This window comes from Zootoca vivipara, chromosome 6 (assembly GCF_963506605.1).
Source record: "Zootoca vivipara chromosome 6, rZooViv1.1, whole genome shotgun sequence".
In the NCBI taxonomy this organism is placed as follows: Eukaryota; Metazoa; Chordata; class Lepidosauria; order Squamata; family Lacertidae; genus Zootoca; species Zootoca vivipara.
Window position 1 is genome coordinate 68,453,403 of NC_083281.1, and position 26,723 is coordinate 68,480,125.

Below are 26,723 nucleotides of genomic sequence, written 5' to 3' on the forward strand. Positions count from 1 at the left end.
GCTATACTGCAACATTCTGTTGCAGGCACACTTAACCACAATTTCTAGGGATATGGCTCCACTGAGCTGGATGTGACATCCAGATAAACTTGTTTAAGATTAAAAACTGTAAAGTGTCTTGGCTGCACTGTAAAACTCACCCATAAGGATATAAGAATAGCCTGCCGGATCAGGCCAATGGTCCACCTCGTCCACAATCCTGTTCTCACAATGGCCAACCAGGTGCCTGTTGGAAGCTTGCAAACAAGTCCGAGCTCAACAGCCTGCAGTTTCCAGCAACTGGTATTCAGAAACATTACTGCCTCCAATCATGGATTTCAGGGTTGTGGGTTTGAGCCCCGACAAACTTCCTGCATTGCAGGGGGTCAGACTAGATGACCCTCGTGGTCCCTTCCAACTCTTCAGTTCTATGATTCTTTGGAGCCAGAGCATTGTTAGTAGCCATTGGTAGCCTTATCCTTCATAAATTTGTCCAACTCCCCCCTCCCCACAATGAAATCTCTAGATGTTGCTCAGAAACTTTCAGCAGTGAAAAATAATATTGTTAATATTATTACCTACAGCTGGACAAGGTTAAATCTTCATGTTGCTTCATCCTGTGCAGGGCCGGATTTAGGTTTGATGAGGCCCTAAGCTACTGAAGGTAATGGGGCCCTTTATATGTCCAGTTGTCCTTTGTCAACAACAAATTGTCGCTGTTTTTTGTGTTGAATATACTGTATGCTATATGGTAATTTATGGACCTAATAGGTATCTAAAACCATTTGCCACTGTTGCTGTATGTAGGTTTTATTTGTTTTTTATCTTATATTTTGGAAATGTGCATCCAGGTTTTGTTTCCTTTAATTTTTTTTGGGGGGGGGGCAAGAGAGTGGTGCCCCAAGCTATAGCTTGTTTATCTTATACGTAAAGCCGGCACTGATCCTGTGTATCTATCAAGTGGCTAGAAGCTTGCACAATATGTGAGTGGCTTGTCCTATTCTCAAAACAGATTTTCAAAGGGAGTTCACCTCTAGTAAATGTGCCTAGGATTAAGACCTAAGGCTAAAGCAAAGAAAGAAAAAGTGGGAGTGCAACTACTTTTGTACAAGGAAGAGCGTTTATGACTCAGTATAAGCAACGATAAGAGAACAGCACTGAACTGTTGCACAATTAATTGGGCCTGTTCAGCTACAGTGTTTTTCCACTAATGATGCTTACCTTTTCGACATGGAAAATAACTATGCAGTCTGTTACTTTATATGTAAATCTGAGAGCAAAGGGTTTGCTCCCCGGTAAGTGTATATTGACCGTAAGAAGAAGCTGCTGGATCAGTATACTGTATACTGTACTGTTCTCATAGTGGCCATTCAAATGCCTGTAGCAAACCAGCAAGCACAAGAGCCCTCTTCCCTCCTGTGTTTTCCAGCAACTGGTATTCAGAGGCATTGCTGCCTCAAGTTGTGGAGGCAGAGCATAGCCATCATGGGTATTGGATGGGTCCATACATTTGTGTGGCCAACAAGGAAATAATAATTGACAACAATGCTGTTCTATTCACTATGAATGATGGTTGTGTGTACTAATCTACAGCACACGGCACATAAGGCTTTACATAGAGAATAACCAAATCTAGCACATGCTTTCATATGATAGCCCTTCAGGACGCATTTAATTGGCATCTCTTACAAAACCCAGTGCACATGCTTGAGAAGAGGGCGTATAATTAATTTTAATGCATACATTATAATATACACACTGCTTGCTTTTTTTAATTAAAAAAATATTTTAAGGGGAATTGAATATTTCTGAACCATTTAAAGCTCATCTACACAGAATGGAAGATGGCAGGATCCCCAAGGACATACTCTATGGGGAGCTGGCTTCAGACGATGGGCTTGTAGGCAGAAAAACTCTACGTTACAAAGATGTCTGCAAAAGGTGTTGGCAACATCAACCCTGCCTTATGGGAATCCCTTGCCTGGAGACAGTCAATTTGTGTATCCACAGCAGTGACCAGAGCAGGAATGACTCATGGGAGGAGTGCAAAGAGAAGAAATGCCATGGTGCACCTGTAGAAGCAAAACCAGATGCCTACATCTGCCCTACCTGCAATAAAATATGTCTCTCCTGCATTGGTCTCTACAGCCAGAGCAGGCGCTGTAACTCTCCAGTGGTTTGGTTTTACCTCCGGGTGCATTCTTCCATTGTCTCCCAAGACAGATGGATGCCAACAAATTTAAAGGCTGTTTTAGCAATATGTAGAAAAGGCCCATGCCTTTTCTACACAGATGCCCACTCAGAAACGAGTCTTAGTGATTTCAGTGGGATTTATTTCCAGGTAATCATGTACAGAATTGCAACCGTAGGCAACAATCTACCCATTGAATTCAATGAGCCTTCTGTGTATACAGGTATAGGATCACTTGTCAGTGTTAAAAGCTGTTACAAGCTGCACTGCCTTAAGTTTGATTCACAAGTCATTTACACAGAAGTACTTTGATTTAAAATGTATTTCAAAAATCTTCCGATTCATCAGTTGTATGTGTCTTAGTATGCAGCACTGTAGACTGTGACACAACAATGCCATCTCTATCATTATCAAAAAGCTGCTGGATATTATTGTTGTTGTGCAGGTTGGTGATCTTTGATGTTTCATGAGAAATATTGGCAGAACTATGACCTTTGTAAAATAATTATGTAAATACTCTGTCTTCACCAGTTTTGATGTTTACTTAAATTTCTGACTGTTGCAAATAACTTGTATATGTCAAGTTAATTAAGTAAAGAGACTGTGTTGTTGCGTTCTTGGTTCGGAGAAATCTAGTATGATCAAACAAGTACTTTGGCTATAGGTGCTTCATTAAATTAAAAAGAAAACTACTGTAACAACATTCCAAGCCTCATTTAACTAATGCCCCAAGGGATGACTGTTTTATTGGGTGGTATTATACTAAATTTTACTCAGAGTAAATAACTGAAATTAATGAACATGACTTAGTTAGGTCCATTAATTTCAGTTGGTCTACTCTGAGTAAAACTTAGTTGACTGCTACCCACTGAGTCTAGTTTTTGTTCAGGAATTAAATTTACTTTGTATGTGAGTTTATTTTTTAAATTTTTTGCTACAATGTATATACTGTATCAAAGAGGAAGAATGTTTGAATAACATGCTACAGCCTGTATTATTCTGAGCCAAAGTGAAAAAAGTTGATATGCCCTAAAAATAAAGATTAATTATCTCAGTAACTAGGTGCACAATTGGAGTGTTCTTTATTAAAAGGCATGCATTGCAAGGTCCCTGGTCCAACCCTCAGCTCATATGGGAACTCCCTAGATGGCTTTATATAATATGCCACATTTCTTAGCCTTAGCATCTCATTTTTAATCTGAAGACAAGCCATTTGTGAATATTATTCAGGGTGCATTCGTTAGCAAAACCTTCAGCAGCAAAATACTTCTCTTCTGTACTGTCTGCACTGTGAAATGTGAAGCACTAGAGAACTTAATAAGTGCATTGTGCAAATAATAAGCATTTAGCATCCTGCAGGTGTGGAGAAACTATGCCCCCCCTTTTTTTTTTGCTTTCCCGTCTAGGATAGAGAGAGTTAAGTTCAAGCAAGAACTATAAATGAAGTCTATATATAAGCGCAAAGAGGATAGCTGAAATTATTATGCACTGCCTCTGACAATATTTCTGAAACGTTGCTAAGCTTAAAAATGATAAAAAGAAAATAAGATACTAATGCTGGCACAGTAAAATTAGAAAGTGATCAAGAAATGTCTAGATCATGAGAAGGGATAACTTTATGTAACTGAATAAGTAATGGGATATATTTTGGTGCCAGTGTATAAAGAATGATTTATGTTTTTCCTTAATGATAAATACGGTATATACTAATACATTAAGTAGCAAAAAGTCTTCAGTCCTTGAATGGTGCCTGAAGTCTGCCACTGGAAGCAGCTCCTATGAGTTACATCACTTCTAGAGCCAAGATTATTGTATGCTGCCTACACAGGAAAAGACAGCATTGCAAGTACATCTTTGTAATAATGTTGACAGGTCTATGGGCTGTCTAAATAAATAATCTTCAGAGCGATTCCCCTACCCGGAGATCTCATCCTCCTGTATGCATTATGAAATCAAAGTGTGGAAACAGAATGAGAAGAAAGGAATTAACCTTTTGTTCAAAATAAGAACATTGCATAATTGCAAATTGGAATCTCCTCTTAAATATGATGTTCCCTGTATCAGGTGCATGGAATTAGTTGGTTGTTCCCAAATATGACTAAGGTTTAATAGGTGTGTCTTCATTGTAAAAACTTTCAGGGCCCCTTTAATAAAGATGTATATTATCTGGGGGAAAGCATTAAAATAATAGAATTTTAGAGTTGGAAGGGACACTGAGGATCATCTAGTCCAGCCCCCTGCAATGCAGAAATATGCAGCTATCCCATGTGGGGATCAAATCTGCAACCCTGGCATTTTCAGCAGCACGCTCTAACCAACTGAGCTACCCAGGAAGGGTGTGGGAAAAGATGTAATATGTAGGAATTTTTAAATATCTGTTACCAAAGTAATAGTATTAACACTGAAAAAATGGGAGAGGAGTATAATACAAATGGTGGAGCCAGACATGACAAATATAGGTTTATAATCCTCAAATAGGGCTGTTTTGCCCATTAAATGCTTATTTTGCCCTGATTCTTTATCTTGTGGGCAGAGAGGTGATGGATTCTGAATTCTTTACTCAGTTATGTAGACTACCGTGTTTCTCTGAAAATAAGACACCGTCTTATATTTATTTTTCCTAAAAAAAAAACCACTATGACTTATCTTCAGGGGATGTCTTATTTTTATCCTCCTCCTCCTTCTGCTGCCGCGGCTGGCATTGCTGCTGCGCCTATCACTATGTCTTATTTTCGGGGTATGGCTTATATTCCTTTAATGCTTTAAAATCCTGCTATGGCTTATTTTATGACTACGTCTTAAAATAGGGGAAAGAGGGTAGAAGGTCTGCTTGTTTCATGAAAACAACAGAGGTTATTAGAATTCTATCACTATCTTTGTTACTCATCTCTGTCCTAAAGTTTAAAGTGCCTTCTTAATTTCTTTTATTTTTGTGATCACTTTGCATTTTTATAGAGCAGTCAGCTGTGAAAGTGGTTAATGTGTAAAAGTCATTGTCCTTGAATAACATCCCATTTGTTTTCAGAGACAAATCAGGAAGACAGCCTCGCTACAGACTTGTGAAGAAAACCTCTTTGCTAGGCCCCTGCAGCAAGTATAGTACCTGAATGTATGAGGAAATCATTTGGAAGCTACACAGAAGAGACAAGATCAAACTTGCTTTACTCTTGCAGATGTTTTTGCTTGAGCTGTTTATTTTTTCCATTTTAAGCAAAGTACTTCACTTCTATTGGCATTCATCCATATTATTTTAGTGGCAAACTAAAATGCTTCATGTTGAAGAGCACAAGAATATGGCAATAGCAAATACCAGGCAGAAGGATGTCTCTGTGGGTCTCTGTTGAATACATATGAGAAAACATGGGTCTGTGAGAAATATCTTCAAATTAAGTTACAACTAGGGATAGAGGAAAATTTCTTTTTCTTTTGCATTGTAAAGTGAACCTACCTAATTTGCACTTCTTGAACCAATGTATGAATCAAAACACAGCTATCCTTCAAAATCCACACTTCTCCAAATTTTGTGGTGCAGTTCTCCAACCAAACAATATATGCAAAAATGTATCAATTGGACGGTAATGTACATAAAACACACTAGTGAAAATAACATGCAAAAATCCTTTTTTAGGGCAAAGTGTTTACAATAATGTTTACAAAAATTACATACAAAAATGTGCTTACTAGGATAAATTTGCCCTGAAACACTGACTAATTTTCATGTGTTTTTTTTAAAAAAATTGTTACAGAAATGTGAAGAACTGGATTTAAGATTGGAAAAATTAGAAATGTAGAGAACCAAAAGTGACAGGTTCATCCATCCTTATTTACAACCTTTGCTTTGAGCTGGAAGCCTGTTTGAACAGTATCTATGCCAAGGGTTGGCAACCTAAGGCCCATGGGCAACAAGCGGCCCATGGAGGTCATTTAACCAGCCCATGGGCCCCCGCCACCCGCTTGGGGACCCCCACCGCCCGCTCGGTCAGCTCCTGTGCGCTGCGCTAAATTAGTGCAGAGCAGAGTGGGGACCTCCTTCCGAGATGATGGCCGGCTTCCCATTGGCTGCAGGAAGCTGGAGGAAAGCTGCGCAGGCCTCCTCCGCGCTGAAAGGAGTGCCGGAAATAGCGTTTGCACATGTGTACGTGCGCATGCATGTGTGCGTGCGTGCGTGCACTCCGGCCCACCATGGCGTCTGCAGGACCATGAACCGGCCCAAGCCACAAAAACTTTGCCGACCCCTGGTCTATGCTCTGAGTCTTTGGAATCTGTCCTGTATGAACCAATTATGATACCATTTTGTGAATACCATTTTGTGGAAATTTGCCATATTTCAAAATGTAAAAACCAGGACACCCCTAAAGTTGTAGAAAATTGAATTTACTAAGATCCAGGACAAAGTGCTGCCTTTTGGAAATTCCCCCCAGACGACAGTTCCGCCTTTGAAATCCCTGTAACGTCCAGGAAAATCCAGACATATGGCAGCCCTATGTAACATACTATATTTTTCAGAGTGTGGTTTGAGTATCTCCTTGATTCAGATAGATGAAGCCATAAGAATTAACCCCATGGTTCTACCGTATATTTGATGAATCACCCAATGAATAACTTCCTTTCCCCTTGAGGCTTTGGAAGTGTGAGCTGTTTCCAGCAGGAGTTCATCTACAAACCTTGCCATTACAGTCACTCTGGTTTGCCAGTACAAAAGGCCATGCAGCCCCCCCCCACTGCCCAGTATTCATAGCCCGGCCATCTAGCTCAGTATTGTCTACTCTGACTGGCAGCAGCTCTCCAGTTTCGGACAGGAGACATTCCTGGCCAAACCTGGAGGTGCCAAAGATTGAAAATGGGATATCCTGGATTCAGTGCAGATTCCCTACCATGGAGCTACGGACTTTACCCAAAGGGAGCATGAGTGGAACCAATAACAATTTAATCACCAGGCTTTCAAGTTTTGTCTTTAAGGGAGCTCAGCAAGGACTAGTTACCCCCTAACATCCCTAGGTTTGAGAGGGTGTGGGCCATTGCCTTCCCTGAGTTATGAAACAAGACCATTTTGATGTTGTATTGTTTTCATTCGTATGTTTTAAAGACAAAAACATGGTGCTGTATGGGCGCCCAACAACACGTCTCTGTGTGGCAAGCTTACCATATCAATATGTGACTCTTATTCAAAAATGTCCCTTCGCAGAATCTATTTTACTGTGGTGTTTTCAAAAGTAGACTAGCTCTTTTGCTTATTTTATTTCAACTTCAGTAATGCACTCCATGTGGTCATTTTTAAAATTACAATGGTCTTGTTTGTATGTTGTTCTTTTTGACAACTGAATAAGCAACTCTTTTTTAAAAAATAAAAAATAAAATACCCTAGCTATCCTGCCACACGAAGAATCAGAATGGCTGAGGGGTGTTAAAAAAAAGGGGGAAAAGGGTACGCTCCTCCTGTCTCTTTTTTCTATTTTTGAGACCTCCAGATACTAAGCGGTCTATAAATATGCCTAATGATAATAAAAATATGAATAATAATATGTGTTTATAATGGATAAAGGGGACACTTTGAGCAGGCATGCCTAGGATGGCGCTGTTACTGGTAATGTGCACAAATCTGAGAGAATTGTGTGGGAGGAAGGCTTGGGTGAACTGGAAAAGAAATAAGTTGATTTATGTTTCATATGTTTTTCTTTGCTGCCTTTGTATATAGATGTTTTTATTTTTAAGATATGGTGTATTCAGTGTTGATATGATTTGCACAAGTATGATCCATGTGAGTTTACTGAACACATTTGAATTTTGAAAAAAAAAATATTATAACCCAAACTTGAATATTAACTTTTTTAAAAAAATGTCGTCGTCGTCCCCTTCTCCCCCGTTTCTAATCCGTGCCTGCTTCTTTTATATGATGTATTTCCCGCCTTTTCCTCTTCAGGCGTATCCCCTCCCGTTCTGCTCCATCAACCCCCAAAACCGTCACTGAGGCGATTCTCCAGCCCTCCCCTCTTGCCCCCACCCTCGGAGCCGTCTTTCCACCAATCCCAGAGTGTAAACGAGCCTTGTCATTTAATAAGCTCCGCCCCGTTACCTTTCGCAACTGATAAAGAGGTGTGGCTTTTGGCAGGAGGAAAACGGTTTCCTGTTTCGGCTTTGAAAAGCCTCCGTTGTGCCCCCCCCCGCGCGCGCGGACACCCGCACGAGCGTCCAGAGTTTGGCAGTGGTCGGGCCGCCGGCGGAGCTTTGGACGTCCGGCCCGCGAGAGCGCGCGCAGAAGGGGAGGGAGGGGTGAGTGTGGGTAGGCGCGCGCGCGGCAGCGACGGCGGCGATTGCTACTGGCTCTGACTGGCGCGAGGGCTTAGTTCCATCCAGGTGGGAGGGGAGGCTCGCTCTCGGTCTCTCTGTGTCTCCTTTGCAAGCTGAGCAGTAAGTAGCATCTGCTGCTGTGCGCGAGACCAGGCAAGGAGCATGTCTGCAGGCAGGGCCAAGAAAGTGAAGATGGCCACCAAGTCCTGCCCAGAGTGCGACCAGCAGGTAAGGCTTTAGTAGTGTGAATAAGGAGAATAAGGCCCCGAAAACGTGGACCACGTTCTCCCTGGCTCAGGTTGTGGGTAAAGGAGGACTCATCGAATTGCCCCAAGTGCTTTTTCTCCATCCTGAGTTTAACAGCTTACGTTAAGCATCCAGGTGTGTTGCATTACATTACATTGCATGCCCACATAGGCATGTCGAGAACGAGGGTGGCACTCCTTCCCAGCCCCCCCCCCCAGCAAAAGTCTTAGCCTGAAAACATGCACTGAATAATTCTATTACATTGAGTTTTGTAGAATGCGTTTAAAAACAAATGTTTTGCTTTACTCCCCCCCCCCAAAGTATTTGCTGCAAATGTCATTGCATTGTATTGTTGGCAGCTGCAGTTCCTTGGCAAGAGGACAAGAGGAGGTTTGGATTGGTGACTTGTGAAGGTTTAAATAAAAGGAATCCTGTGCTTTTAGCCCCTGCCCAAATAATTTTGTGGAGCTGCGAGTGTTCTGAATAAATACATTCAGTATGTTCTCTTGAAGAGTTATCTGGAAGAGGTGACAGATGGAAGAATAATAAGGCTGTTGAACTTGCAATATTAATATTTCCTGATGAACAGGATTAGGGATTGGCAGTGCACTCCTATGTCTACTCAGAAGAATGTCTTACTGATTTAATCAGGGCTTATTCCCAGGGAAGTATGTATAAGATTGCAGCCTTAGGAGCTGAAAATGAGACTGAAGACTTATGTACACTCAGATATTGATTTTAGTCTTTTAAAAATACTGCTTTGCTACTTCCTGTAAAGGATGGTGTTTGTTCTTGCCCAGGTTTTGTGATTATATCAGTCAAGTTTGACTCTGCCACTATTCCCTTCAAAAGATGTTTTGAGGTGTTACAACTGTATGTAGCCCACTGCTGCCCTATTTATTGTATATTTGAGCTGGAAATATATACACACAGGTACTGTTGTGACCAGCTCACTCAGTGGCTAAACATCCTTACATTTGACAGCTTGTGTTGCAGTTGAGAATCGGCTCTTCTTCATTTTGCTGGGTGAAAAGGTTCATGAAACTCAAATAATTATATGCCCCACAGCATTGGTATGGTAAAAATTATTGTGTGTTTCATACCTTGTTGAAATAACACAGAAACTTTAATTATATTGAAGGAAGAAGCCTGTGTTTTTCTTTTTCCAATCCCCAAATGCTATATTTAATTGCCATTTTCCTCTGTCCTTAATCTGTTTTGTTTGAGGGGATTCTTATTGCAATTTTCTCCTTAAAACTGAGATTATAAAATACTGGAAGTAGCCTTGGTGGGGGTCAATACTAGCAGAACACTGTTGTTGACTCTTAGAAATGTGTGTGTGGACAGAGCTAGTACATGTTGCTGCCACTATGACCTTTTATTTATTGATTTATTAATTTATTTCAATCTTTCATTTTCCCCAAGTTGCTCAGGGGTGCAGTGAGCACCCCCCCCACACACACACATTTAACCCTCACAACAACCCTGTGAAGTAGGTTATGCTGAGAGAGACTGACTGGTCCAAGCTCATCCACAGCTCAGTAGGGATTTGGTCTTGGGGCACCCTGGTTTCTCTATTGGGCACATTAATTACTGTTGTTTGGATTATAGTACCGGTAGCCTTTGTCTTTTAAACTTCAAGTTGATTTAGTTTATCTGAGTAGGCCCAGAATCACTCACGTTCAAATCTGTTGGTTCAGTTCGTCTCCCCACAATGCTTAATGGGTTTAAGCTGGGTTTGAAACTAATTAACTAGCTTTAGCTCCACACTTCATGTGACAAACATGTTGCTGCATGTAAACTGGGTGTTTACTGTAGCAAACATGTAAAGTGTGGATGACGCGTCTTTGAAGGCCTCAATATGCCCTTTGGGGAAACCCGTCTCAGTCAGATTTCCTAGATCAGGGGTCAGCAAACTTTTTCAGCAGGGGGCCGGGTCCACTGTCCCGCAGACCTTGTGGGGGCCGGACTATTTTTTTGGGGGGGGGGATGAACTAATTCCTATGCCCCACAAATAACCCAGAGATGCATTTTAAATAAAAGGACACATTCTACTCATGTAAAAACACCAGGCAGGCCCCATAAATAACCCAGAGATGCATTTTAAATAAAATGACACATTCTACTCATGTAAAAACATGCTGATTCCCGGACTGTCTGCGGGCCGGATTTAGAAGGCGATAGGACCCCTGTCCTAGATGCTCCCCCTCTCCCCCAGTTTATACATATGCTTTAGGAATCACCAGCGTATACGCAACAGATACATTTTCCATGCAAAGTGCGGAGCTGCTTTTAATTATGGCATTTTCCTGACGCAACCTCTCAGTGCTACGCAGTTCCTCTCAAAGCAAGGGTTCCTATTTTGTCAGATGGGTGTATTTTACCCAGCAGGGAAAAGTTATTCCAAGAGTACAAGTTTGTAAGTAGAGTAGTTTATGGGATGTCTTGTGGCCCTATAAGGCCTTGTTTCGCTTGCCCCAGTGAGAATCTGCTCAGAGTTTATTTTACCCTCTAAGACTCCTGCATCATAAACAGCTGTCTCTGGATATGTTGGAGTTTATGCAGTTGTGTCTGGCGTCCGTGTCTTGATCTTCAACCTTGTGAAAGCAGGCCAACTCGGTTTTCTTTTCTCCTAGAGATTGCCTTTGGAAGGAGTTTGCTCTGTGCAATCTGTCCCTACCGCCCAAGAAGGAGCCTGACTCAAATGCGGGGGATTCTGCATAGCTATTGCTGTCTCTGCCTGCGTTCCAGTTCTTTCCATATGCTCCATTTACTCTTATCATAGTTTTTCATGTTCTGAGGGGGTTTGCTGAATGTGTAATAGGGAGGTAGTCATCATGCTTTGGCAAAGTTGTGCCAAATAGACCGTTTCCCCCCTCACAAGGCCTAGTGGCACACAGCTGTGAAGAATCAGAAACTAAAAAAAGAAAGAGAGCTTATTTTAAAACTGCTTCTGATCTTTAGCATTTAAACACACCACCCGGCCAGCTTGCTGCTTAGTCATTTCACGGCTGTAATTTTTTAATATTACGTACACGGTGTGTTGTGTTAGTGCCCTGATAAAGGGGCTTGCAGAAGCACCTCAGTTTGACAATCTCTCAGCCTAACCTGCCTAACAGGAGAGACCCCATTGCCCTCACGGAGATACAATTCTCAAGAGTGGTTTAAGAAGCACCCCTTCTCCCCAGGGAATTGTAGCTCTGTGAGGTTGAATAAGGGTCTCTTAACCTGGAGGTTAGTGCCAGAGCTTGGCTAACTGTAGCCAGGCTATTGCTGTCCAGGTGGGGTTGCAAGCTGGTGCACCAACTCGATTGGTGAAAGGTACCAGGACCTCAGTAACAAAGGTGGATCAGGGACTGCGTTCCTGATCCTTGACAGGAGTGCAGCCCCATCAAAAACAGGTTGGACAGATGAACCATCTCTTGACAGCACATCCGGACAAATACTAAAAGAAAGTACTTCTTCATGCAGCACATAGTTAAGCTATGGAAGTCCCACAGGAGGCTGTGATGGCCACAACCTTGAATGGCTTTAAAAGAGGATTAGGCAAATTCATGGAGAAGAGGGCTGTCAGTGGCTTCTAGCCATGATGCCGTGCTGCCACAGTTGGTAGCAGTAATGCGTCCAAAGGCTAGTTGCCGGAAACAACAGGAAGAGAGTGTGCTTGAAGGTTTCCCAAAAGAGGCACCTGGCTGGCCACTATGAGAATAGGATGCTGGACTAGATGGGCCATTGGCCTGATCCAGAAGACTGTTCTCATGTTCTTTGTTGTCAGGGTTGAGCTTTAGTTTTTTGGCCGACATCCAGTCCACAACTGATTCTGAGAATGACTCGGCACTTCCTCACATGAATGTGAGAGAAAGGGGAGGGAATTCTGAAAATAATCGGCATATTAATGCCATCCACATTTCATTCTGTGGTTGAAAAAAGTGGGAGGGGAAAGGCACAGAGCTGAACTTTTAGTATCATATTCTGAAATGGGCCCTCCAGAGAGGTGGAAGATCACTCACACACTGTGCTTTCAGCTCCCTATCCAGAGGGTCAAATCTAACCAAGTAATATTCGGAGTAGGGCCATTGAAGTCGGTGAATACAAGTTAGTCATGGCCAGGTAGCTCAGTTGGTAGAACATGAGACTCTTAGTCTCAGGGCAGTGGGTTCCAGCCCCATGTTGGGTGAAAGATTCCTGCATTGCAGAGGGTTGGACTAGATGATTATTGTGGTCCTTTCCAACTCTATCAGTCAGGGTGCCCAAGATGGCTTCTGTATTGAAACTAGGCCAAGCTGAAACAGATCCAAATTTACAGTTACATCCAGGATTGCCTGGAGTTGTGTGCATCTTCTTAATTCTGACAGTCTGCTGCTGTTTGGAGGAGGCTGCTAGTTTTTGTATTTCCAATACAGTACAGTAATTAGGTGTTTATGTCAAGGCTGATTTCAGCATGCCTCTGCTTTGAGTGAAGGCTTCCCATTGACAATTACAATAACTGATCTAGTGCAAATCTTTCAGGCTGCCATCCTAAACAGCCATGCCTAGGCGTAAGACCCACTGGAAGAAGAGGTCCTTGTTTCTGAATGAGCATGTTTAGGATTGTACTGTGGTGCCTTTACCTTTTTTTTTTTTTTAGCTTTGTGCAGTTAGGTTTTGTGGCCTGTCTTCTTTCATGCTTTAAGTCTGCAGGCCTTTGCTGACACTGACAAGTTCCAACTAAGCATGACATAGTTTCCTGAGCTAAACAAGTTAAATTCCCATCTTTCGGGCCTGGGATGAAAGCAAAAATTGCAGAGCATCTACTGTGGCATAAATGTGTTATTGAGGAGTTTGGGTTTTATTTGCTTTCAGAAGGTCCTTCACTAATTATTTCGAATTTGTAGGTTAATATTTACAGCCACTCAGCGTGTCTTTTCTCAAGTTCATTGGTGTAAACTTTCGGTGTCCTTACCAAAGTGAGAAAAGTCTGATTTGTATGAGTTCTCTATGAGATGCTGACGTACAGATTTGGGTAGGAAAATAAATTGGCTGTTGAATAAAGTGCCTCTGATGAAATGTTAACAAACGTAGCACCCATTTTTAATCCTCCGCCACCTATTTTTTTTTAAAAAAGCACATTCCTCAGGTTGCAATCCTGTACTTACTTTTCTTAGCCTGAGGACTGCATTCTGGGCAGCTTTCTGAAGGCCATATGCCAGTGGTAGCCTGAGCCAGAGGCCTGGAACAAGAAATGTGAATTTTACCTTTCTACAATAGGCTCATTTTGACACACACATGTCCCTCTGTCTCTTTCATGTGGACAAGGCCTGAGACGAAGTTTAAGGACCTATTCCAGCCAGGCAAAAACACTTGAGGTGTGAAGCCTAGGGGAGCCAGATTAAGAGACATGAGGGCTGCATCCGTCCCCTGGGCCTGAGGCTCTTCACCCCTGCTGCACGTAGTTAACCGGGTTGATTGCCAACCCCACTGGTGTGAGAAGACACATCCAACATATGTGGGTTGAGGCAAAGCACCGCTCTCCACATGATCAAAGTGCACAGGCGGCCATTCACGCGTGGGAATCTCTTGAGAGAGTGGCAAATGTATTTTGTGTCTTCCGTATGGTGCCAGAAGTTTTAATATTAGCCAGGCGCTTAACTGTAGCTGCATGCTAGGCTGTAATCAAGACTAGCCAATGCAACCGAAAGAACTGCGGGATGTTAACTTAAAAGGGGTTGCTGACGTATTCCTGGAAATGGCAGAATAGACGGTTGTCGATTAAAGAATCAGTGTTTCCACGGAAGCGAGCCTTTTTATATGCAAGCATAGATCGCTTCATGAGCAATGGAACGCCTTCCTTTCTCTGAATAGCAACTTTGTGCTGCCTCGGAAACTGCTTCTGAAAATTGTTGTGGGGGTGGGACGCTTCTTCCTGTTTTTTTCACTGGATGTGGAAGCTCCATGACTTCTGGCTCTTTGCAAGGGAAGCAGCAGTAATAAATACCACTGCAGTCTTAAGATTGCGTGAGTGGTGTTCTGGAAGAATCCCTTTCTCATTTTTGTTTTTCAAATGGGCTTATTCATAAAATTACGTGAATGAGATTATCAATGAAGGTTGCCTTGGGGTTTTTTGATCCAATTAATCACCTCCAAGTGCATCATGAATGGGGTCCATTGTGAATAATGCAGAGCCTTGGCAGATAATGCACGGCCCAGGAAGAGCAATAATCTGCTGTGTGAGGGCTGTCTGCTCGTAAACTTGCATCTGCATGTAGGGTTGCACAGGAAAAGGAGCCCTACCTCTGGTGGTACTAATAACTCAGTGTGATGCATACAGTAGGAATATTCTTGCCCCTTTTCAAAGAAATGCAGAGGCTGCATATAATTTGTTCTTCTAATATTAGCTAATGAAAGGGAAACCTATGTGTGGTTGGGACAGCTTCAAGGTTTCATTCTGATTTAGCCTGGGTCTAAGCTGTTTTAGCAAAGCTATCTGAAAGACCATGTTTTTAATGAAAGGGGTACTGTTGTCATAGCTGCCAAGTTATCCCTTTTTTAAAGGGATTTTCCCTTATGCTGAATAGGCTTCCTCGCGAGAAAAGGGAAAAGTTGGCAGCTATGACTGTTGTTGTTATAATATGTATTTTTTAAATATATATTCTTAATATATTGTTTTAACTCCATTACTGATTAATTACTTTTTCTTTGTTTCCAGTGGTTTCTATTTTATTTATGTTTTTGTACTTTTTGCCTGTAAGCCGCCTTCAGCCCTGGTCTGGGGAAGGGGCACGGTATAGATAAAGATAATAAAAATAAAAAAAAATATTGAAACTAATGGCAGGCACAATGACGAATGCTATGGCAGTTGGCAGGCGTAGATTCGCGATGTGCTCGTTGTGCCAGACGTAGAACACGTAATCAATACCTGGCCTGTTAATAACAGGTGTGATAACTGGGCAGCAGGTCCTTCTGCCACGATGCTGTTTTGTTAACATTTCCAGTGGCACAACCTCTTTATTGCACGGTTCGTTTATCGTTAAGATAATGACATTATGAATCAGAATGAGTTGAGTAGATCATTTACAGTGCAATCTCATGCTTGGGAACATGGGGGGAGGTTGCCTTATATATTGAACCGGGCCATTGGTCCATCTAGCTCAGTATGGTCTACAATGAGTAGCAGCAACAGCTGTCCAGAGTTTCAGATGGAGGACATTCCCAGCTGTACCTGGAGATGCCAGGGATCAAAGCTGGGGCCTCCTTCATTCAAAGTGGATGCTTGGCCACTGTGCTCACAGCCCTTGCCCACGTCTACTCAGAAGGAAGTCCCACTGAGTTCAATATGGCTTACTCTCAGGAAAGTGGAGTTGTAACCTTAAACTGCCAAGTATCAGTATCACCAACAGGTATTTTGCACAAACCACAGATGACGTCGTAAAATTGTTCCTTGGACTGTGTAGCCATAGATGGTAGTTGAGCATTGGAGTATTCACCCATTTTTTAAAAAGTGAAGAAATTGTCTCCTTTTCCACCCACCCCCCAAGTCCGCCTTCCCCAAACTGTTGTAATTCAGATATTGTTGGGTGAAAGCTCTCATCAGTCACAGCCAGCATGCCCAATGGTCATGGTCAATGGGGGCTGGAATAAGCATTTGGACCACACATAATTGCAGTCTAAAATATATGGGGGAAATTGCTATAGCTCAGTGCTAGTGCATAATCCTTGCATGGTAAAGATCCTGGGTTCAGTTCCTAGCATATGGCTGCCTGAATCCCCGGAGAGCTGCTGCCAGTCAGTATATAGACAAGACTGTGCTAGATAAGGACCTTAGAGGTTGCTGGATCAGGCCAATGGCCCATCTAGTCCAACATCCTGTTCTTACAGTGGTCAACCAAGTAGGAGCTAAGCACAAGAGCATCCTTCCCTCCCGTGGTTTCCAGCAACTGGTATTCGGAAGCGTTCCTGCTACTGTGGAGGGCAGAGCACAGTCATTACGGGCCGGTAGCCATCAATAGCCTTTTACTGCATGAATTTCCTCTTTTGAAGCCATCCAAGTTGGTGGCCGTCCCTGCCTCCTGTGGGAGTGAGTGAAGAAGTACTTTCTTTGATCAGTAATGGATTTTTCAACAGATGGACCCATGGCCTCACTCAGTGTAAGGCAACTTCTCATGTTCCTGTGTAAAGCAGTGTAGTCCTGGGGCAGTTTTTAACCTGATATTTCAGTTCTTTTGAAATGTAGTCCTTTTCTCTTTTGTCTCTCTTCCAGGTTCCTGTTGCATGCAAATCCTGTCCGTGTGGCTATATATTTATCAGTCGAAAACTCTTGCATGCTAAACGTTCCGAAAGGCTGCCGTCCTCAGGTACTTTTCTACTTGATGGCTTTGCTTAGATTGCTGTGGTTTTAAAAGAGTACAGCTGAAAGGGAAGGATTAAGTAGTGTCCCCACCCCCCAGGATATCCCTGGCTGCCAGCTTCCACTGCTGGCTCCTGGCACAGACCAAGACTGCTGTACATCTCTACTATCTGTTTTGGCCAGGTGCTATAATGGGTATTCTGCTGCTGGCATATCAGTTGGGCAAAATGTGGGTTTTGTTTCGACACAGACGTTAGAAATATCTTCCGCCTCTGGCTTTGTTTACCCAACCCTTTCCCTACCTCCTTCCTCTACTTTTTTCTGTGTCTCTTGTACTCCTTTTCATTTATGCCAACTCCTGCCTGTTTGATGAGTTCTTCCCTCCTTCCTTCCTTGCTTCCTTGCTTCCTTCCTTCCTTGCCTTTTGATTTTTAACCAGTTTCTGTCAACCTGTTGCCCTCCAGACGCTTTAAACTGCATTTCCCACCAGCCTTCTGATGAGAATTGTAGTTCTAAGCATTTGGAGGGCGCCGCCAGCTTGGCAAAAGCTGCTCTTACTTCCTGTACACCTCTGCTCCTGTTTTCTTCCTGGTTCAGCAATTTGGGTATTATTCATTGTGCAGATTCTGGCAAGAAAAAAAGCGAATCTTGTTTTGTTACGTGATCTTTTGAAGAATTGGATTTGGAAAGAAAAGCATCACTGGTTATAGAGGCAATTTCATTTTGACATTTATGCTTTGTGAATATAAAAAAAAATTCTGGGTGAAGAGGCTGGGGTGGCGCAGATAAACACTATGGTGGAGTTAAAGGGCTCACATTGAGCAATGTCAGAGAAGCAGATCTTAAAATGTACAGTATCATAATAATGGTGGTGATAATGTGTTGAAACAGAAAGCAGAAGTGAAGCTAAGAGGAGACGGACAGAGAGAGTCACAAGAGAGAGGATAAACTCCGTGGTAAATAAAGATTTAGAAAACAGGAGAAGATCCAGATCAAACAGCCATTCGGATCACAGTAGAAGAGGAAGAGGGAGACCAAAGACTGCCTCAGCGAAAAAACACGAGGAGGAAAGAGGTATAAAAGGCAGAGAGCTGTTGCTTGCTGATCTTAGCATGCTGTAGAGGCCACAGGCATGTGAGGATCTGTGAGTTTCTTTCCCCCAAACAGACACACGAGGAAGAAGGGGAGGGGAGCTTCGTTCTAGCCTTTGAGATGATCTCATTTTGGTCGAATTGGGAACTGTTGTGGTAGGGAAGGCAAACACCCTTCCTTCTGAGGAAATTTGAGTTGTTTTATAAGCTATGCTTACAGGGCTGTCTTGTGAACCTACCCAGCCTTTACTTCTGAGGCTGCCTCTTGCAGAGATTATCACTGGGTGGGGAATGGAAGAGGTCAAAACAGCAAACACCCCATCACCATTTCCAGTGCCAAACCTTGATTGGGCAAGTCAGGGAGTAGGATACTGTCACCGGCCTCACGCGAGGCACAATGCAAAGTCACATTGGCACAGGGCAGGATCCTGGTGGCCACAGTTCTTGCAAAACAAACAAACCAGCCAGATAGATACATTGGACTGCTGAGGATGAAGCTTAAACACTGATGTGGTTTGCCAATGGTAAACCGTGGCTTGTCGTGAATGAGAAAGCCTGCTTGTGCCACTGTGGCTGTTCTGCTCCTCCTCAAATCCTACTGCTGCCACCACACTACCAGGAGTAGAGCCATAGTTTGGCTTAGTATTGTGTGCAAACCTGGGCTCATGGCTTGTCTCATTCTGAACAAGCCATGTTTTTTCCCCTTGGCATGTCCCAAACAAACAACAAACCTCGGTTCAGATGCGTTGCTAAGCTAGGCCGTGTCTTAAATCATAGCGCAGCAGGAGTGAAGCATCTACAGCTACCCTGTGCATTCTGCATACTTGCCCATCTATGGTAAGTCGTGGTTTGACTTACAGTGGCATGCAAATGAAGCCATCATGATGATTATAAAATCAAGGCAGTCCCAGCTGTCTTAACTTGCCATGGGGAGCTCCCATTGTGAGTGCAGTAAGTGGGACAAATAAAAGAAAGTTTGCTAAGAAATTGCTGAGTTACAGCACTTCAAAGATTTCTGACTTGAAGTGCAGTTTGTAATATATCCTGTCCCCTCCCCACCAGCCACCTAAAACATACCTCCTAGCTTTCCCTTTCTTCATGTTTAGGTTGTCTCAAAAATTACAGGGGTCTGTTTTGGTAAAATTTCTGTTTTTCCTTAACTAGTTGGTTCATTAAAGTAATGTTTGTTCCCATCTCAGAAAAATTGACTCATAAATTAAGGGGATCTTGCAGTGCCACTTCATAATAAAGCCTTGAAAATCATGTATTAAAAATACCTGACACATTAATAACATTAACTGTTAAAACCTCGTTTTTCATGATATATACATTTGAGTCACAATCTGTTCATTTTATCTCTGTGAGACACAGCTGTATATACAGTAACTAGAATGACCGAATTGACCTAAACTAGGGTCATTCTTTTATAGGAAGGTATCCGTCTTCTCATAATCTTCATATTGGCAAAGTGCACAGCATAATTGCATGGCTTAAATCAACAGAGCGATTATTGACCGCTGTCAGGTTTTATAGAAGCTGGTTTTTCTTTGTGGGGGGAGTGTGTCTGCGTGTCCAATTCCCGCTTTTTAAAAGTAGCTGAAATAATACTTGGCTCATGCAATGCCTTTTCTTTCTCTGCAGAGAAACAAGAGAAAGAAGTTGACATGTATGCAAACCTATCTGATGAAAAGGCTTTCGTATTTTCCGTGGCCTTGGCAGAAATAAACAGAAAAATAATCAACCAGAGGCTTATTCTGTGATTTCCTGGCCCCAGGACCTATGCATGCTATGGTGTTTAAGCCAGGCAGTGGATTTCCACCAGTTGGTGGCCTCTCAAGCAAGGAATGCTGTTGCCTGCCTTAGTGAAGGCTGTATGTCTTTTTTCCTTGCTGACCTTCTGCTGTGGCTGCTGCTGTTTGGATCATGCAGACTTCTTGTTCCAGCTAATTGTCAAGAAGGAAGACGACCAGCACTTTGCTTGGGGGGGGGGGAGACACCAAAATCTGATGAACGTGGCATCTTGAAGAACTCAACAGAGTTATTAAAAACTGTTCCTTTGAACACTTCTGCAATTAAAATGCAATGTTTTAATTAATTTAAATCTCCTTCACCACAGAGTTCAGATTTTGCAGCTGTATTGAAGCTTACATGTACATAATTAAGCTAACTTCTTAATAAATCAATATTCTGGTGTTTGTTTTTATTAATCTGCTGAATTGATCTGGGAGCCATAGCGTGTTTTTTTACTTCCGGTTTAAGAGAGTCTGAATAAATGCTTCTTTAGTCAGCGTACAGATCATTTGTGCTCAGAGCAGAAGTGTGATATATGGGCAATAAAGTGAAAATCTGTTATTCTTTTTTCCAGAAGCATTGGTGCATTTGTTGGGCTGTCACCCCTTTAATCTCAGCTGCAGAATCAAACTAGTTTGATTAAATCTGCATACATCTACATGTGACTAAAACAGCAGCTTCTAGGAAATCTTCAGGAAGGGGATTGTATAGATTCCATGTTGGACTGTGTTTTAGGTTATTTTCCTAGAGATGCTTTGCAATTGTGCAAACCTTGTTTGTTTTTATTTATACAAGTATTTCTATAGCTTATCTGCAGGTGGTCTCATTTTGGATACATAGTCAACAACACTCATACTGTACTTGAACATTGAAAATAGAGGGAGCCATCTGGGCCTGCAACAAAAGGCAACAGAATGGAGTGCTCCTTCTAGCTGGCTAGCAGACACACTGCCCTTTTCCAGGATACTCTGTTACATCCCCTCTTAATTTTATCCCTGCCCCTTTTAACAGTCATTCCATGGCCACTGAGCATACTCAGACTCCACAGCCTGGGGCAGCCACAATTCCGTCAGAGGCAGAGTTTGGGCTGTGAGCCACCTACTGGTTCAACCCTGGTACTGCCAGTGCATTTAGCTTACTTGAAATGCTTTCCTTTTGCATGCTGATAAGAATTCCTTTTTCCAGGGGGCATCATGGACCCTTGCAACTGAGTGGGCTAAGTGAGTGCCTTGAAGGGCTTCTTAATGAGGATAAGCAGAACAGCTCACTAAAAGCTGTTGAGAGTCGAATGGAGAACCTATCTATCTATATGAGAGAGAGAATGAAGATCTTTTAAAAAATGGAAACAAATTTCTTTGGTAAAGCATATATCTTGTCTTTTGGGAAACCCTCTCAAGAAACCAACCTCTGCGTAGGGAAAAAATAAGCTGTTGCCTCTTTAATTTTGAATGCGATTAAAAATAACTCGAGTTCACTAGAAAATCATTTCACTTCCTGCAAGCAAAGCCTATAATTTATAACATTGTGGGGAGCTTTTGTTTCTGTTGTGTGGTTTCTCTCACCCTGCCTTTACCTTTCTGCCCAGTTCTCTAGCTCCTCAAATTGTAGGCTGCGCCTCTACATTTTTAATTCGTTGTGCATGGAGAACATTGGCGCTGAGTTGTCTTTGAGCCCTTGAAAGCTGGAGTTGTGCAATCTAGACTCTGGGCTTCGGGTGCTTATTTACAGCAAGCGGGCAAGCTTGCCATTGCTTTAAGTACTTGAGGCCAGGAGGAGCAATTATGGAAATAGGATTGTAGAACTAATAAGATATGTCTCTCTCCCTACCCCCCCCCCAAAAAAAAACACCCAATACCCATATGGACAACTTGGAACAACTTTGGAAAAGCACCAAGATCGTATTAATTTACATTCTGATCTGTGAACAGCAATTTGAAATGTAAGAGCATAAGAAGTGCCCTGCTGGATCAGGCCAGTGATCCATATAGCCCAGCATTCTGTTCTCACTGTGGCCAGCCAGATGCCGGTGGGAAGCTGGCAAGCTGGACATGAGCAGAGCAGCACATTCTGTATCCCAGCAACTGGTATTCATAGGCAAGATGTATCTGACGGAGGTAGAGCTTAGCCATTGTGGCTAGTAGCCACCAATAGCCCTCCCATTATTTGTTTCCAGTCTTTTAAAGCCATCTAGGTTGGTGGCCATCACTGTATCCTGCATCCATACTTTTAACTGCTGCATGAAGGAGGACTTTTCTCTGTCTTGGATCTTCCAACATTCAGCTTCATTGGATGCCTACTAGTTCTGCCGTTATGAGACAGGGAGAAAAACTTTCCTATCCATTTTTTGTCATGCCATGCATAATTTTATGAACTTCTGATCATGCGACCATGGGTGGCATAGGTGTGAAGCTTGTATCTTTCCAGGTGGTTGTTGGACTCCCAACATCCATTAGCCTCAGCCAGTGTGAGGTCAACATCTGATAAACAGAAAGATGCAGAAACATTAGGAATGGAGGAAAAAATTGACTCTGCATTTAAATCCAAATCTGTCAAATTTGCTTTTTGAAAATATGCAAGCTGAAACATAGCTACCGGTATCCTATCCTTTGAAATTCGCACTTACCTGAATTTTCTAACAAGGTTCTCCAACATTCACAAAAATGCATATAAGGTGAAAGCGCACATGGAAATGAAAATATTAGTGACTATAACATGCAAATATGCTGTATATTCGGGGAAATAGCTTGCAAAACTATTTGTCAATATAAAAAGTGTTTATTGGGGGAAAATTGCCATAAAGCACTGATGAATTTTTATGAGGATTTCTTTTTGAAGATAGAATTGGTACAAAATGTAGAAAACAGAATTTAAGAATGAGAAACGGATACAAAATTAACTGATCCTCTCATCTCTAATAAACACCCTGCAAGCCTTTTAGAAGGGATGCACATTGCTGCATTAACCACACTGCCAACAAAACAAAGATCAATGCTCTGCGAATTGGGATCAATGCTCATCTGGAGGTTGTATTTGGGACTTCCTTTGTCTAGCAGTTATTCATGCTTGGCACCTATTGAAAATCCAAATTGGGAAGAGGCTTTGCTTCTCTTTCCCCGTTTTCCACTTCTTGCTCAAAATAATCAGAGATGAAAGCAAAGCTGCATAGCTCAATGATGTGCACATGATTTGCATTCTTTCAGACAACATTCCAGATGCACGCAGGAAAGAAAAATATCACGATTAACAATAAATCGGAGCAAATGCTTGTCAAAGCCCAGGCATAATTAAAAAAAAACCTGTGTAAGCTTTATGCAAACAAGATCAGGACGGCTGCTCATTTAGTAGGCTGGCCTGGAGGGGGAGCCCCATGACATTCTCTTGCTTTAAAGCCTGACTTGGGGAAAAAAAGATATCTCATGACAACTTCTATGGCTAGGTGGCAGTATATTCCCAAGAGAGAGAGAAAAACACCCTGTATACTGCTGTGCTGTGGCTATTTGGCCATTAGTAGCAAAGGGCATGCCATGCTGCTGCCTGGTAGCCCTGACTGCCTCTCCTTATTTGCAAAGCACCCTCAGGAGGGAGCGATTTACACCAGAGAAATATGAAGAAGGCTGTTCCTAACCCTTTCCTTGCCCCATTCTTTCAGCTGAAACTGCTTCCTGGCCCACACCCAATATTTTTACTGCTGGGATGCTCCAGGCCCATGCTGGTGAGCTTTCTTTGTTTTTTAAACACCTCATCCATCACTCTGGAAGGTTGCCTGGATGGAAAAGTGACCATTAGGTTGAAAACCCTCCACTTTTTGACGCCTCCTTTCATTATGCATTTCCTCTTCTTTTCGGTGAAGCTTGATGGTGGTGGTGGTGGTGGTAGAAATATGCCCTGCGTGCCCCTCTGGCAGATAGGAGACCAGTGCGTCAAGAAGGCGGTTTTTGCACATGATGTAGAGATAAGTGAGGAGGGGGCAGGTGGGGCTCGTCAACCTGGGAAGGTAGCCCATCTAGGAGAAGGAAAACTCCGATACTAAACCTCTGCTGCCTTGTGGGACATCTTTGGGAGAAGAAAAGGCACTGTGAGGCCGCATGTTATGTTTTGCCTCAGCCAGCTCCTGGGCCAACACTGCAATCCACAGTATACATTTAAAGAAGTATCATGCTACTTTAAACAGTTCCATCCTGGGAACTTGTAAAGGGTGCTGAGATCTGTTGGGAGACCCCATATTCCCCTCCGGGGCTACAATTCCCAGTTTGGTTAAATAATCCGTCTTCCCAAGGGACTCTGGGATGCCATAGCTATCAAATGCAGTATGATACTGCTTTAAATGTAAGACACAGACCTGTTTGTAACCTTGCAAGTGGCAAAAATTTTAACTTCTGTCTTATAAGAGACGTAAAGGTCTCCTATACGAAAATTGAAACTCTTTTATTATATCTCATCCCTGATTTTGTATATTTCTCAAATATTTTATTTCAATCCATATTGTTTTTTGTTATTTGTAACTCAATTATGAGTGCCTTGGTTGCTTCTGTATTTTTATGAGCTTAAAGCTGAAATAAACTGATTTGATTTGATCTGCTTTAAATGTAAGGTTCAGGTGGGGTCTTAGCTCCTGTTTCTGCTCCATCATTAGTTGTAACTTAGGACTCGGCTACACAGGTCAATTATAACGTTAAAGATGTGTTATTAAAGTGTGACACCAGATGGTGCTGTACAGCAGCAATCCAATGGTGGTATTATTATTATTATTATTATTATTATTATTATTATTATTATTATATTTATACCCTGCCCATCTGGCTGGGCTTCCCCAGCCACTCTGGGCGGCTTCCAACAAAACATTAAAATACAGTAATCCATCAAACATTAAAAGCTTCCCTAAACAGGGCTGCCTTGAGATGACTTCTAAAAGTCTGGTAGTTGTTGTTCTCTTTGACATCTGTGGGGGAGGGCATTGCACAGGGTGGGTGCCACTACCAAGAAGGCCCTCTGCCTGGTTCCCTGTAACTTGGCTTCTCACAGGGAATCGCCAGAAGGCCTTTGGCGCTGGACCTCAGTGTCCGGGCAGAACGATGGCGTGTGGAGACACTCCTTTTAGTGGTTTGTTTCATAGTGTTTTTTATATCTCTGTAGATCCAGCCTTAGTGTCTGTTTGCACCACATCTTTTACACTCCCGTTCCCCTTGCAGAGCTACAACTTCCAGAGTTCCCTGGGAAGAAGGATTGACTGTTAAACCAAACTGAGAACTGTAGCTTTCTGAAGAGAATCGGGATCTCTTAACAAGTCTTAATCACCCTTTGCAATCTACAGCTCCAAGCATTTTTGGGGGGGGGGGCATGACTGCTCAAAGGAATATGGAACGTTACTACTTCTACACTTTCATCTAATCAGATCTGGACCTGCAGAACACAACAGTTTGCGAGCAACCCATCTTTCTTTCTCATCTCTACTTCTTAATCATCCTTACCCCTTTCTAATGCACCTTCTCTTTTACTTTGTGAAAACAGCACATGGGGAAGCTTGTTTGGGTATCACACTGTGGCCACAGAGCGGCCGAAATGCCCTGATACTTTGCAAAATGGCTCCCAGGGATGGAAAGTGATTTCCCAGCCCAGCGGTTGTTCAGTGCAAGTAAGTAATTGCATCTTTGTGTTTTTGCTAGAGGAGGCAGACACGTGATCCAAAATACCAGCCAGCGGGCTCTTCTGAACTCTCTCCAAAGCTGTTTTCATTACCTGGACTCCGAGGGGTGTTTATTTCTTTAAATCCTAGATTGAGCTATAAATGGACTGAAGTCAAAATATTGTTGGCTTTGGGTAGTGGATTGTGTTGTGTGTGTTTCTTTTCAAAATGAAATTCACAGGTTTGAGCAAACTTTGCCTATCTGGTGTCCCCCCCCCCCCGCCCGCCCCATGTTTGGGAGCCTAGCAACACCTGAAGGGCCAGAGGCTCCTCTCTCCTGGATTGAGGAGTGGCCTCACCTGCAAGATACATTTAAAACCATATCATACAACATTAAACAGTCATGGTATCCCCCCCAAGAATCCTGGGAACTGTAGTTTGTTAAGGGTGCCAAGAACTGTTAGGGGGTGCCTATTTCTCTCACAGAGCTACAATTCCCTCTTCAAAGGGAACTCCGGGAACTAGCTCTGTGAAGGGACTAGGGTGGTTTCCTAACAATGCTCACCACCCTTAACAAACTACCTGAAACAGGGTATGAGATTCCAAAATAACATATTCTTAAATTACTTAACAGGACTACATTGAAAAGGTGGACATTGAAATGGACACAATTCGGCTTATAGCAGTCAGAATGCCAATTACAATTTCTTTTTTTGGGGGGGAGGTATTATCTCCCATCTCCCTTGTCAATATTTGGGACTTAGCTGCTATGCATAAACTTTTTTTTTATTGTGTCAGAGCAAGAGAAAACAAATATGAAAACAAATTTATCAAAAATGGTTGACTTTTATCGTATTTTAGAATGAGAAGCTAGGAAATGATAGCAGGTCATATTCAATATTTGGCTTAAGGATAATATAAAGTGCGTTCATATATCTAGTTACACATGCACACGCAAAATAATGAAAATACCATTACTTGTATTATAGGAATTCTAAGGTCATGTATGTGTGTGTGTGTGTGTGTGCGTGCGTGCGTGCGTGCGCGCGCGCACACACACACACACACACATATAATCAGGGGTGGCCAACTCCCAAGAGACTGCGATCTACTCACAGAGCTAAAAACTGGCAGTGATCTACCCCCTTTTTAGAGGTTCAGGTCAAAGTTGTTGAACTTCTTAAGGGAGGG

General features: G+C 42.5%; 1 protein-coding gene across 1 annotated transcript; it reads left to right on the forward strand.

Annotated features, from left to right (window-relative positions):
* The first annotated feature begins 8,362 nt into the window (after positions 1 to 8,362).
* C6H16orf87 (chromosome 6 C16orf87 homolog) lies at positions 8,363 to 26,685 on the forward strand. The gene is made up of 4 exons (XM_035120260.2): positions 8,363 to 8,686; positions 16,941 to 17,034; positions 17,919 to 18,101; positions 19,760 to 26,685. Exons 1-4 carry the CDS (start codon positions 8,621 to 8,623, stop codon positions 19,876 to 19,878), a joined length of 462 nt encoding a protein of 153 aa, XP_034976151.1. The 5' UTR covers positions 8,363 to 8,620; the 3' UTR covers positions 19,879 to 26,685.
* The last annotated feature ends 38 nt before the right edge of the window (positions 26,686 to 26,723 follow it).

Bases quoted from the DNA above. Each gene is read 5' to 3' on its own strand.
- C6H16orf87 (XM_035120260.2), top strand. From the start codon at position 8,621: ATGTCTGCAGGCAGGGCCAAGAAAGTGAAGATGGCCACCAAGTCCTGC. The intron at 8,687-16,940 runs GTAAGGCTTTAG...TCTCTCTTCCAG, and splicing joins GCCCAGAGTGCGACCAGCAG to GTTCCTGTTGCATGCAAATC. The intron at 17,035-17,918 runs GTACTTTTCTAC...GTGTTGAAACAG, and splicing joins CGAAAGGCTGCCGTCCTCAG to AAAGCAGAAGTGAAGCTAAG.